At 35.8% G+C, this 13,925-nt stretch overlaps 1 protein-coding gene across 4 annotated transcripts in view; it reads left to right on the top strand.

The window, feature by feature from the left end:
• Positions 1 to 13,925, top strand: part of ATAD2B (ATPase family AAA domain containing 2B) — a 168,182-nt gene that overhangs the window by 61,590 nt on the left and 92,667 nt on the right. For all 4 annotated transcript variants that reach the window (XM_055327103.1, XM_055327102.1, XM_055327101.1 and 1 more), the window contains exons 10-13: positions 1,169 to 1,280; positions 4,120 to 4,235; positions 5,782 to 5,956; positions 9,401 to 9,489. In XM_055327103.1, coding sequence (XP_055183078.1) covers positions 1,169 to 1,280; positions 4,120 to 4,235; positions 5,782 to 5,956; positions 9,401 to 9,489 — 492 coding nt within the window. The remainder of the gene's footprint in view (positions 1 to 1,168; positions 1,281 to 4,119; positions 4,236 to 5,781; positions 5,957 to 9,400; positions 9,490 to 13,925) is intronic.

Below are 13,925 nucleotides of genomic sequence, written 5' to 3'. Positions count from 1 at the left end.
TCTAATAGAATCATCTCAAGAGCCCTTGGATTTTATTGGAAAGTTTGTTTTATTTTGGTTCATTGAGTACCATCTGGTGGTCTTTGCTTACCTAGGGTAAATGATTACTACATGGCTCACTAAAACCTCAGGAGTTTTCACTGGGTGAAAGAACCAGTATTTTGTCTATTAAGTAATTAGAATGTCAAATTATAATTTATTCTTTAAAATTTGAGTTAATTTTCTACCTTACATTTATACTACTAGAGATAAATTTAGAAAATTTATAGTTAACAAAGTATTTCTATAATTTGGCATTATATATATATCTATTGTAGAAATATCAAATTTTCAGTTGGTTTTGGAAACAAGTTTGGATTGGTGTAGATTTTATGCTGAAAAGAATTCTTCACGTGGATGATGGAAAGAAAATGTCAAAGAAAAAAAATCTAAGTTTAAATAAAAGAATTTAAGGCCTATTTAAGCTTTTCTGATACTTGCTTTGGAAGTATATTTTTAAGGTATGTTAGGATTCAGAAATGTGAAAAGTAGATTCATTATAGAAAGTACGGTTTTTTGAGGCTATTTATGTCATCTTTTGGTGTTTAAGGCTTAAAGAGGAAGTAGATTATATTTTCTTATGGATGATAAAATTAAATAATACAGTGTAAGAATTTAGGTGGCTAATGATCTATTTTAAGCTAGTTACACAAAAGGTAAAGGTTAATTTTCAAAATGTGATCTGGAATTGGTTTCCTTTGAATTAAAGTGAAAGAAATTTCTTTAACCAAGTAGACCTAGCCACATAATACCTGAGGACAAATAAAAATATTGTAATAAAGCTTGAGTTTATTTAGTGCTGTATATAATATATGTAGATCTATTTTTATTTTAGATATGTATAGTATCCAATATCAGATATATTGTTTTCTAACTTGAAATAGGTTGGATTCTTTGGATAAATGAATAGATTAGTGATCTTGTTGTTTGCTTTGTCTAGTGAATAAATTTATTTTTGCCCTGTTGAAAAGAACTAAGAAAAAGTACTTTAAAAATATGAAATCTTTTATTATTTTCTGGGTCTTGAGAAAATGGAGAAAGATGAAAATGTATCAAAGATTTACACTTATTTTGACGTTAAAAATGTGAAACTTTTAACGTTCTCTACTTGCATTTTTATAAATTTCAGATGTTTGCCTATGAACTTCAGAGCAGAAGATTTAGCTAGTGGTATTCTTCGAGAACGTGTCAAAGTGGGTGCAAGCTTGGCTGATGTTGATCCAATGAACATTGATAAATCAGTAAGTTTTGTAAATGTTTTTTTAAAATTAGCTTTTTCTTTTTAAATAAAGATTATTCCTTGTTTCTAAAGGAACACACAATAAAAATAAAAACTCAGGTATCACCATTATTAGTATTCTGATGTACATTGGAACCTGGCACTCATGTGATACTTAACATTTTTTTTCCCTCCATTTCAGTGTCACTGGTATATATAATAAAAAATGGGTAGGAAATGAGGTTGACAAATATGGCAAGGCCCCACAAACTGTGGTGTGTAGTATGGTATTATTGAAGCTGCTTAGATTTCATGATCAGCTTTACATTTTAGATGGAGCACTCTGTCTATGATGTAGTTAATGAATTTGAGGGAAGCAAGACTAGCATTAGGGAAACTGGTTTGTTTGTTTGTTTATTTATTTATTTATTTATGAGGGGGGAAACTGGTTTAGACATCGTTGTAATATAGTAATCTGGAGTAATGATCATGACAGGGTAATGATGGAAAGAAGTAGTAGATGGATTTGACAGAATTCAGATGAGAATTCAGGTTTGATGGAATTGAGTGAATTTATTGCTTTTGGGGAATGAGGGAGAGAAACAGGTTTCTGGCGTAAGTGACTGGATGGGATCCACTCTCTGAGTTAGGGAACATTATAGGAGGAATATGTTTTGAGGGATCAAGATGATTTAGTTAGTTGTAGACGTGTTTAGGTGTCAGTGGCACATCACAAATGGAAGTAACTTGTAGGAAATTAGTTATTTAGGTTTGGCAGTAAGGAGAAATAGCTAGAAATTCAGATATGAGTCCCCAGTATAAAGATAGTTGAGATCACTATGGGGATTGAGTTATAGTACCTACGGAAAGTATGTAGTAGGAAAAGAGAGACAAGATTTAGAAGATACAGTAGATTCTTACTGTGATAGATCTTACTGTTATAATCTTTTGTGGGGAAATATTTTGGAATAGTTACTACATAACCAAGATTATATTTGATTTTTTTCCTTTGTTTCCATAAGCCTTTTTTTTTCTTTCTTTTTTTTTTTTTTTTTTTACAACATAACAAGTTTCTCATGAGAATCAGTTAAATTATTAAATGTAGCTGTGTAATACTTGAAAATGAAGTGTTAGCTATTTCCAATCTGAAGTCATGGGAGAAAAACTTATTTTAATGAGGACTTTTTTTTTTATGATAGTCCCAGAGAGAGAGAGAGAGAGAGAGAGAGAGAGAGAGAGAGGCAGAGACACAGGCAGAGGGAGAAGCAGGCTCCATGCACCGGGAGCCCGACGTGGGATTCGATCCCAGGTCTCCAGGATCGTGCCCTGGGCCAAAGGCAGGCGCTAAACCGCTGGGCCACCCAGGGATCCCTTTAATGAGGACTTTATTTAGAATATTGAATTCACAATCTCTTATCTACTAGTGCACATTCTCAGAGGATCTTTTTTTTTTATTTTTAAATTTTATTTTTGAGGGAGCGAGGGAGCGTGAGTGGGGGGAGGGGCAGAAGGAGAGAGAATTTCAAGCAGACTCCCCCCTGAGTGTGGAGCCTGACAGGGAACTCAATCCCATGACCCTGACATCATGAATTGAGCTGAAATCAAGAATTGGCAGCTTAACTAACTGAGCCACCCAGGTGCCCCTTCGAGGACCTTTCTTAGTGATCTTTGCTTATTTAGTTTACCAGCACCTCCCTCTCTTGAATGTATTTAATTTTAGACCTCTCTCTCATTCATTAGAGTAGTATTTCTTTAAAATTTGATATCATATATGAGAAAATATAGTTTCTCTTAGAATGTTTTAAATTCTGCATTTATTTTTCTAGATGACTTAAGTTTTTTCTATATGGTAATATTTCATTATGAAACATTTTCAAGTACTGTAACAGAATGAAGCTACAGGGGAAGAAATCTACCACAATCCAGCAGTCAGAGGCAGTCATTGTTAACATTTTGGCAATATTTCCTTCAAGTATTTTCTTTTTTTTATTATTAAAGATTTTATTTATTTATTTATTCATGAGAGACACACAGAAAGAAGCAGAGACACAGGAATGGGGAGGAGAAGCAGGCTCCATGCAGAGAACCTGAAGCAGGCCTCGATCCTGGGACTCCGGGATCACAAAGGCAGATGCTCAACCACTGAGCCACCGAGGTGTCCCATCAAGTACTGTTTTCTATACAATTTTTACTTTCTAAAGTCTTTTAGGTATGGGGCACCTGGGTGGCTCAGTTGGTTAAGTGTCCGACTTGTTATTTCTGTTCAGGTCATGATCTCATGGGTTGTGAGATCGAGCCCCACTTCAGGCTCTGTGTTCAGGCAAAGAATCTGGTTGAGACTCTCTCTCTACCCCTCTCCTCACTTGACACCGCCCCCCCCCCAAGTAAATACATCTTTCCAAGAAATAAAGAATAAGACTTGGTTATGTAAAGTTGAGCTTTGAGGGTCACAAACCATTATAGAAGTTTTTTACCCAATTTCTAAATCTTGGGGACAGTATTGCCCTTGCTGAGAGTGCATGTGATGGATGGTATTTTGAAAGGCATTTTAATTATTAGAGTGTAAGTACGATTTATCATCTCCTGTGGACACCCATTAAAAAGTATTAGACTGGGCATTAATCTTGTCCTTAGTTACTAAGAGATTAAAGAATGGTAGCTTTATTTAGCTGAACTGAAATGTAATCTTGAATTTTACTGCTGAGTTCATTTTTCTACATTTCAAAAGTGTAATTCTCTGAGCTTTATGTTCAACATTTCCTGCTGAAGGCATATATTTCTGAGTCATAAGACTATCATAAATTAAAAAATTTCTATAAGCAGTTAAAATTATTTTATATTAAACTTTCCCTTCTTCCCAGGTGCGGTTTGATAGCATAGGCGGATTGAGCCATCATATTCATGCACTAAAGGAAATGGTAGTGTTCCCACTTCTATATCCAGAAATTTTTGAAAAATTTAAGATTCAGCCTCCAAGGTGAGTAATGTTCTAAATGATGTTTATTGTTACTACTGTTAATATATCAAATTTCAGTTAGTAAATGATTATAAGCATAAGCATTTCATATGTATTTGTTGTATTCTAGCAATGAGAATTAGGAATGAAATTTTATTATTTAGTGTTCAGAGGCTTTGGTGCTAAGTGTGTTCTTGAAGTTTACATTTAAGCTTTTAAGAGTCAGGCACAAGACATAACTTTATGCAGGCCTTGAATATACAAGTGGATTGCTCAAATGCCCAAATGGAATTTCCGTAATTTGGTCTCCTGATAGCATTGAGTTTGATGCTGTATGTTGTTTAGTGTTTGGAAACACAATTTCAATTAAGTGTTACCTTTGACTTGGTGATGGGATAGTTTTGAAATGGTTGATATTTATTTTTATGATCAGATTAATTGTGTTTTGATTATGAGATAGACTGAGAAAAGGGTAGAAATTAAGGGTAATTAGGCAGAATGAAATATTCTGAAGATGTACATATAGACTGTTAGGTTTAAACTACTAGATATTCCTTTTCTTTTTTTAACATTTAATTTTTTAAAATTTTTGGACATTTTACTAATTAGAGCAGAGAGCACATAAGTGAAGGGGAAGGGCAGAGAGGGAGAAGCAGACTCGCTGAGCAGGGGATATATTTGTATATGTACATATGTGTATCAAGTTTATATTTTGCCTATATTAGGCACATAGAAACATTTCATATAGGTGAAATTATCCAGTAATACCTTTATATATACCTTTTTTTTTACTCTACAGTATACTCTAGAACCTTTCTATATCAGTAATGTGTGTATTGTTCATTTTGACATTTTACTATTTGATTTATAGATGTAACAGTATATTTATTTGTCTATTTTATTTTTTGCATAAGACTTTATTTTTAAGTAATCTCCATACCCAGTATGGGGCTCGAACTCACAACTCTGAGATCAAGAGTCACATGCTCCACTGACTGAGACAGGCAGGCGCCCCTATCTGTGCATTATTAATAGATAGCACTTAGATTTTTTCACTTTTTCATAATTAGAATTGATGCTTTTTAAAAGATTTATTTATTGGGACGTCTGGTGGCTCAGTGATTGGGCATCTGCCTTTGGCTGAGGGTGTGATCCTGGGGTCCTGGGATAGAGTCCTGCATCAGGCTCCCTGCTTCTCCCTCTGTGTATGTCTGTGCCTATGTCTCTGTGTCTCTCATGAATGAATGAATGAATGAATGAACAAATAAATAAATAAAATTCTGTTAAAATATTTCTGGGTCATTTTCAATTTTGATATATCTTGCCAAATTACTCTTTTCTCTGATTTGCCTACCAAAGTTTGGTTGTTGAGAACGTCCTTGAATAACTCAGTAAAGTGAACCTCTTGTCTCTATACTACAGAAACCTTTCTCAGTGTCTAATAATTATATATTAATAATTAATATATATTAATACAAAATCATATGGGTGATGCATCCTTGTATATTGGTTGCTATTGGTGGTGATAGCATTACCTTACTTCTGTTGATTCTCTTGTTTTTTTTAGGGGCTGTTTGTTTTATGGCCCTCCTGGCACAGGTAAAACCTTGGTCGCCAGAGCATTAGCTAATGAGTGCAGTCAAGGAGACAAAAAGGTGGCTTTTTTTATGCGAAAAGGAGCAGACTGTCTGAGCAAGTGGGTTGGTGAATCTGAAAGGCAACTTAGGCTTCTTTTTGATCAGGTAAGTGCAATCAGCTTATAAGAGAATATCTTCTTTAGAATATTTAATACATTTAGTCTAAATATAAACTGTTCACAAGGAGGTCTGTTTCCTTCTAATCAGTATGTTTAATTTAGAATCAACAAAATTGTATGCTTTAGATGTATTTATTAGCAGTTTAGTACTAATTTATGATGATACATACAACATTTATTAAGGTGGCTAGTAGGCATATGTTGGGTGCTTTTGAGAACCCAGGGTATAACATACATATCATTGGGTTATAATCTAATTTAGGAAATAGAACAAGCATAAAAAGTTAAATGTCTGCAAGAAATCTCACAGAGCAGTGTATTATTTTATGTGCTGTAAATATTGTGCTGGGAGAATGCAGTAATGAATGCTGTTATTTATTTATTTAAAAAAGATTTTATTTATTCCTGAGAGAGAAGGAGACAAAGACATAGGCGGAGGGAGAAGCAGGCTCCCCTTGGGGAGCCTGATGCAGGACCTGATCCCAGGACCCCAGGATCACTAACTGAGCCAAAGACTGATGCTCAACCACTGAGCCTAAATAATAGGCACCCCTATTTATTTATTTTTTAAGGTTGTGTTTATTTGAGAAAGAGAATGTATATATTGGAGCGATGCAGAGGGAAAGAATCTCTAGCTGACTATGTTGAGCACAGAACCTGACTCAGGGCTCAATCTGACAACGCTGAGGTCATGACCTGACTGAAACCGAGAGTCAGATGTTCAGTCAACTGACTGAGCCACCCAGGCACCCCAGTAATGAATGCTTTTAAAAGGCAGGGTTAGGTGACTGATTATCTATCATGTAGGCAATCTTCTTTTTTTTAAATTACAATAACTTGAAAAATATTATTTCATAAGACTTAGTCCTGATATAAATTGACTATTTGAGCTAGTGAAAGAATTCATTTACATTTGGCAATGAAATTTCTATTTTATAACATCTAAGGAAATCACATGAAATTTTTAAAAACTAACAAGCAGTCTTTGAGTAGCCATTATTTGAGTTCATGTGTATCAAAGTGTATCATAGCACTTTAAATATTATTTTTAGTTAGTATGAGAAACTACCATGGTTCTAGATAATGGGAATAGAAAGAGGAATAGGGTAAATTTTTTGCCTTCAAGGTATTCAGTGTTAATTGGGAAGTGAAACATAGGCAGCTTGCTTTAAGAAAATTTAGTAATAATTGAAAAATACAAATGGAGAACAATATTGGTGGGTGAAGGAAGAATTAGTTTGGGAATGCTGATATATTGTCCAGTGACTTAAGTTTAATAAACTTTTGACAAGAGTTATATGCTTTTAGCCCCTTCATTCTTGAAATAGGATTGTCCCTTGGTTTCATTTGCAACTATAGCATAAATTAATGCCCTTTTTATTTTTTATTATTTTTAAAAGATTTTATTTCCAAGATTTTTACTTATTCATTAGAGAGAGAGAGAGAGTGAGAGTAAGAGCACACACAAGTAGGGAGCAGTAGGAGAGGGAGAAGCAGACTCCCTGCTGAGCTGAGCAGGGAGCTGGACACAGGAGTTGATCCCAGGACTGTGGGGTCATGACCTGAGCCGAAGGCATACACTTAATGGACAGAGCCACTCAGGTGCCCCCAAACACTGGATGTTTAATGCATAGCATATTAATAAGGGAGAAATGGGAAATTCATATCTGGTTTTTAGTAAGTTGACCTTCCTATGAACTAAGAGTTTGCTATAAGTAATTCTGAAACATGAATAGACTTACATTTGTAATCTAATTTTCTTATCTTAAATTAAGTTCTTGATAGATTTAAGATTAAGTGAAAATGACAATTGTGAAAGTAGTGGAGAAAACTTGAGAATTTTGTTTCTAATTTCAGAATAGAGAGTCTAGCTATGGAAGAAAAGATCCACTGCATAAGATTACTTACTAGATTCTGCATTGCAACAAAATATCATAAGCAAATGCAAAAGATAAATGATACCCTTTGCAGAAAAATATTTGCATTTTCTTTCACAGATAGAGGTCTAATTTTTAAAATAAATAGTTCCTTGAAATCACTAAGCCAAAGACCAGTGATCCAATAGAAGATTTGGGAAAGGATATGAACATAACTTATTAAAAAAGCAGTATAAATGACCCTTAAAGATATGAAAAGTGCTCATTTTTATTGATAATACAAATAAAAATTAAAATGAAAAAAGATTTTAAAAGATTAGTCAAGACTGAAAAGTTTTTTTTTAAAGATTTTATTTATTTATTTATTCATGAGAGACACAGAAAGAGAGGCAGAGACATAGGCAGGGGGAGGAGCAGACTCCATGCAGGGAGCCCATTGTGGGACTCGATCCTGGGACTCCAGGATCACGCCCTGGGCTGAAGGTGGCACTAAACTGCTGAGCCACCTGGGCTGCCCAAGACTGAGAAGTTTGATAATACTTTATTGCTGAGGTTTCTTAAATATTGCTGGTGAGAGGATAAATTGTTAGATCAGTGGAAGGCAATTTGAAAATATCTGAATTAGAAATGACATTTCCCTTTTTAACAACTTTTAGAATTTATTACATTGATATGTTTATATGAAATGTTAAATGTACACAAATACTCAAGCATTGTTTTTTTTTTTTTTTTTTAAGATTTTATTTTATTTATTCATGAGAGAGAGAAAAAGAGGCAGAGACACAGGGAGAGGGAGAAGTAGGCTCCATGCAAGGAGCCTGATACAGGACTTGATCTTGGGAATCTGGGATCACGGTCTGAGCCAAAAGCAGATGCGCAACCGCTGAGCCACCCAGGCATCCCATCAAGCATTGTTGATAATAGGAGAAGATTGAAAATAGCCTGAATGTCCACAAATTGGAGAGTAGTTTAAATCATGGCATATCCATACATGAGGGCATTTTGTAGCTATCAAAAAAGAACAAAGCAGATCTTCATGTACTTATATGGAAGCTAATTAAAATACATGGTTACATAAATAGACTGTGTTGGTAAGAGCAGTACGTATACCATGTTTAAAATGCATCAAATAAAATAGTATGTTTAAAAGTACGTTTTTTTGTATACATATGGAAGAATAAACACAACAGTAGTTGTCTACTGGGAGACATCTTGTGGTTGGAGAGTGGATGGGTAAGGAGATTCCTTTTTTTTTTAAGATTTTATTTATTTGTGACAGACACAGAAAGAGGCAGAGACATAGGCAGAGGGAGAAGCAGGCTCTATGCAGGGAGCCGGACGTGGGACTCGATCCTGGGTCTCCAGGATCATGCCCTGGGTAGAAGGCGGTGCTAAACCTCTGAGCCACCCAGGCTGCCTGGAGATTTCATTTTTATTGTATCTTTCTTATCTGCTGCATGTTGTACCATTTGCTTATATTACCTGTTAAGAAAATATGATAATGAAATGTAAAAGGTGAAAACTAATATAAATTTATTTTCTTTTTATACTAGGCATATTTAATGAGACCGTCTATAATATTTTTTGATGAAATAGATGGATTAGCTCCAGTTCGCTCCAGCAGACAAGATCAGATCCACAGGTGATTTTCCTTCATCTGATTATATTGAGTTCTTTTCTCTCAATGACATATTAGTTAGCCTTAGCCTTTGGATAAGTGCTAGGAGGCTTATAAAATGAACTGTGTCCTTGAGGAAGACTCTTTGCACTTAGCTCAGGGGTCAGCAAACTACAGTCTTTTTGCCTGTCTTGGCTTTTTTCTGTAAAGTTTTATTGGAACATATTCCATATGTTCCAATATTTTCTCATGAAAAATGGCTACTTCTGTCCTACAAGAGCAGAGTTGAATGAGTCATTGTGAGAGAAAGATTGTATGGCTTCTTGCAAAGTTTAAATTTACTTGCAGTCCTTTTACAGAAAGTTGCCTAATCCTGATTTAGCATGTTTCTAAAATTTATCTGTGTTATGTATGAATATTTTGTTCTTTTTCATTTCTCACTAACTAGTCCTTGGGATGGGAGGGAGGGACAAAGAGAGTGAGGGAGGGAGAGTGTATGTATATACCACAGTTTATTTATTTGTTAATCTGTCTGGAGATTTAGCTCACTTCTGTTTTTGGCTATTATGACAATGCTACTATGAATAATTACATACACATTTTTGTGTGCACGTATGTTTTCATTTCTGTTACATAGATAACTATGAGAGGAATGGCTAGATCCTTTGGTAAATGTATGTTTTTTTTTATTTTTTTATTTTTTGGTAAATGTATGTTTACATTGATACTGTTTTCCGAGTGATTGTAATATTTTATGTTTTTTTTTTATGTTTTTACCTGTAATGTATGAGAATTTGGGTTCTCTTCATCTTTGCCAATGTTTGGTATCGCTGTTCTTGTTAACTAGCCATTCTAGTGGGTGTGTAGTAGTGGATTAATTTGCATTTTCCTGATGACTAATAATACGAATATCTTAGTATGTGCTTATTGCCCCTTTATATACTTTCTGTTGTTAAATATCTTAAAATCTCCCCCCTGCTTTTTATTTTTAAATTTTATTTATTTATTTTAAAGATTTTATTTATTCACAAGAGACACAAAAGAGAGAGAGGCAGAGACATAGGCAGAGACATAGGCAGAGACATAGGCAGAGGGAGGAGAAGCAGGCTCCATTCAGGGAGCCCCATGTGGGATCTGATCCCGGGACTCCAAGATCATGCCCTGAGCTGAAGGCAGATGTTCAGTCACTGAGCCACCCAGGTGTCCCTTCTCCCTGATTTTTAAAAAAGAGATTGGATCATATGTCTTATTGTATTATACAACTTATGTATTCACAAATCAAGCCTTTTATTGGAGCTACGTTTTGAAAACTTTTCTACTAGTCCTCCTCTTTTTTGTTTGCATAACTATGATTTAAGAAAAAAATTATTTATTTGAAAAAAAAATTATGGGGGGATCCGTGGGTGGTGCAGCGGTTTAGCGCCTGCCTTTGGCCCAGGGCGCGATCCTGGAGACCTGGGATCGAATCCCACGTCGGGCTCCCGGTGCATGGAGCCTGCTTCTCCCTCTGCCTGTGTCTCTGCCTCTCTCTCCTCTCTCTATGACTATCATGCATAAATAATAAAAAAAATAAAATAAATAAAAAAATTAAAAAAAATTATTTATTTGAGAGAGAGTGCGCATGAGCAGGGAGAGCAGGAGAGGAAGAAGCAGGCCCCCCATTGAGCAGGGAGCCTGATGTGGGGCTCAGTACTGAGACTCCAGGATCTTGACCTGACCCAAAGGCAGATGCTTAACCGACTGAACCACCCAGGTGCCCCCTTAACTATGATTATTGAAAAGCATGAGATTTTAGTCTTTGTGAAGCCCATTATATAAATTTATTTGTATATATATTTTTTGCGTCTTGATAATAATTGCCTTAACCAGTTTGTCAACAATTTTGTTTTCTTCTAAGATGTTAATAGTTTTGGCTCTTAAAATTTGGTCAGTGATATTCTTTAAAGATTTTATTTGTTTTTTAAAAATATTTATTTCAGAGAGTGAGAGATCAAGGGAACACAAACAGAAGGAGGGGCAGAGGGAGAGAGAAGCAGGCTCCTTCCTCACTGAGCAGGGAGCCTAATGTGGGGTTCCATCTCAGGACCCTGGGATCATGACCTGGGTGTAAGACAGGTGATTGACTGAGCTATCCAGGCACCCCAAGGTTTATTTATTTTAGAAAGAGATAGTGTGTGCGGGTGGGTGGGCACTTGAGTGGGAGGAGGGGCAGAGGGAGAAGGAGAGAAAATATATTAAGTGGACTTTACATAGTGCCTAGCCAGTCAGGACTTGATCCCATGATCCTGAAATCATGACCTAAGTGGAAATCAAAAGTTGACTGCTTAACCGACTTTGCTACTCAGGCACCCCTAGGGTGTTTTTAAAATAATGTATAGTTGGGTGTTGTTTTCTTATCGGACACCCTCTTTTTTGTTTTTTTTAAAGATTTTATTTACTCATGAGAGACACAAAGAGGAGGCAGAGACATAGTCAGAGGGAGAAGTAGGCTCTGTGGGGAGCCCGATGTGAGACTCGATCCTGGGACCCTCACGCTGAGCCTAAGGCTCAACCACTGAGCCACCAGTTGTCCTTGGACATGTATTTAGGTTGTTTCCAGTTTGGGCTATTATGAATAATGCTGCTTTGAACATTCATGTCTTTGTGTGCATATATATTTTTATCTCTCTTGGGTAGATACTTAGGAGTTGATTTACTGCACTGTATAGTACTTTTATGCTTAACTTTTTGAGAAACTGCATATATTTTCTCTAGGTATAGAATTCGAGTTTTATACTTTTTTTTCCTTTCAATATTTAAGTATATTGGTCTGTCTTTTTGTTTCAGTAAGGACTTCTGTTGTCATATATCTTTATCCTCTGAATGCTTTTAATTTTTATTTTCTGCTTTATTGCTGGTTTTGTCCAATTTGTTTAATGATATTCCTTGATAGAGTTTTCTCCATTTTTTTCCCCCTCATTCTTGAATTGAGCTTGCTTAAATCTGTGGGAACTGGCAATATTCCTGGTTCTTTGTGGGTGTAAAATACGGTTAGTTCTATTCCTTCTGGGTGTTTTTTCCCTAACTTCTGATTAGTTTCCTCATATGCACGTAGAGTTTAGCTGAAGTTTTGAGGGGTCCTGTGAGTATTTCCTAAGTTCTCTCTCTGTGCAGTCTTCTCTTCTCTGGTACTCTTTCTGATGAACTCTATGTCCTCTTGGTGTCCTTAGAATCTGAGCTGTCTTCCATGCAGTATCTGCTGATTCCCACAAGGATTCCATGTCCCCTACTTTGCAGCCTGGAAGTAGAAAGCCATTAATTGAATCATTGTTACCATACTTTATGATAATGTGGTTTCCCTTGCTGCTTTGAATATTTGCTCTATAACTTTTTTTGTGTTGTTGTTGTTTTTAAGTAGATTCCATGCCAGTGGAGCCCAGTGTGATTGTTAACTGACTGAGATCAGGTGTTGGTTGCTTAACTGACTGAGCCACCCAGGCACCCTTATAGCTTTGGTTTTTAACAGTTTAGCTATGATATGCTTCAGTATGGGCTTTGTGTTTATCCTGATTTGTGTTTATCATGTATTGCTAAATTTGTCTTTTTTTCAATCTTTTTCTGTCTCCATCTGAGGTAATACTTTTTATTTATCTTTTATTTAAGTCCTTTTATTTTATTTTATCTTTTATTTTAGTCCTTACTTTTTCCTTTGTCATGTCCATTTTGCTCTTTTGTCAGCCAACACATTTTTTGTCACAGAAACTATATTTTTCAGTTTTAGAACTTATATTTGATTTTTTTTTCTTCTTTTTTAGGGAGAGAGCAAATGTGTGCACATGGGTATGTGTAGGGGAGGGAAGAGGCAGAGGGGGAGAGAGAGAATCTTAAGTAGACTCCACTCATAGTGGGGAGCCTGATGTGGGGCTCAGTCTCACAACTCATGAGATCATGACCTTAGCTGAAATCAATAGTCAGATGCTTAACTGACTGAGCCACCTAGGTGCTCCTTGATTCTTTTTCATTATTTATATTTTTCCAGTGTGATTTTCATTTAAACGTTTTGTTTTACTTCATCCAGATTAATAATAGTTTTAAAATCCTCTTTGTTAGGGGCACCTGGGTGGGCACAGTTGGTTCAGCATTTGTGTCTTGATTTTGGCTTGGGTCATGAACTCAGGGTCGTTAGATTGAACCCTGTGTTGGGTCCATGCCCAGTGCAGAGTTGGCTTGGGACTCTCTCTCTCTCCCTCTGCTACCCCCCAGCCCCTTGTTCTTTCTCTCTAAAATCAAAACAAACTATCAAACCTTCTTGTGTTAGCTTAATTTATTTTTTATCTTTTAGTTTTTTTTAAGATTTTATTTATTTATTCATGAGAAAGAGAGAGAGAGCCAGAGACACAGGCAGAGAGAAGCAGCCTCCATGCAGGGAGCCCGATGTGGGACTCAATCCTGGGACTCCAGGATCATGCCCTGGGCCAAAG

This window comes from Nyctereutes procyonoides, unplaced genomic scaffold (assembly GCF_905146905.1).
Source record: "Nyctereutes procyonoides isolate TBG_1078 unplaced genomic scaffold, NYPRO_anot_genome, whole genome shotgun sequence".
Taxonomy (NCBI): domain Eukaryota; kingdom Metazoa; phylum Chordata; class Mammalia; order Carnivora; family Canidae; genus Nyctereutes; species Nyctereutes procyonoides.
Note: the sequence above shows the minus strand (reverse complement) of the source record. Positions and strands in the feature narration are given on the sequence as shown.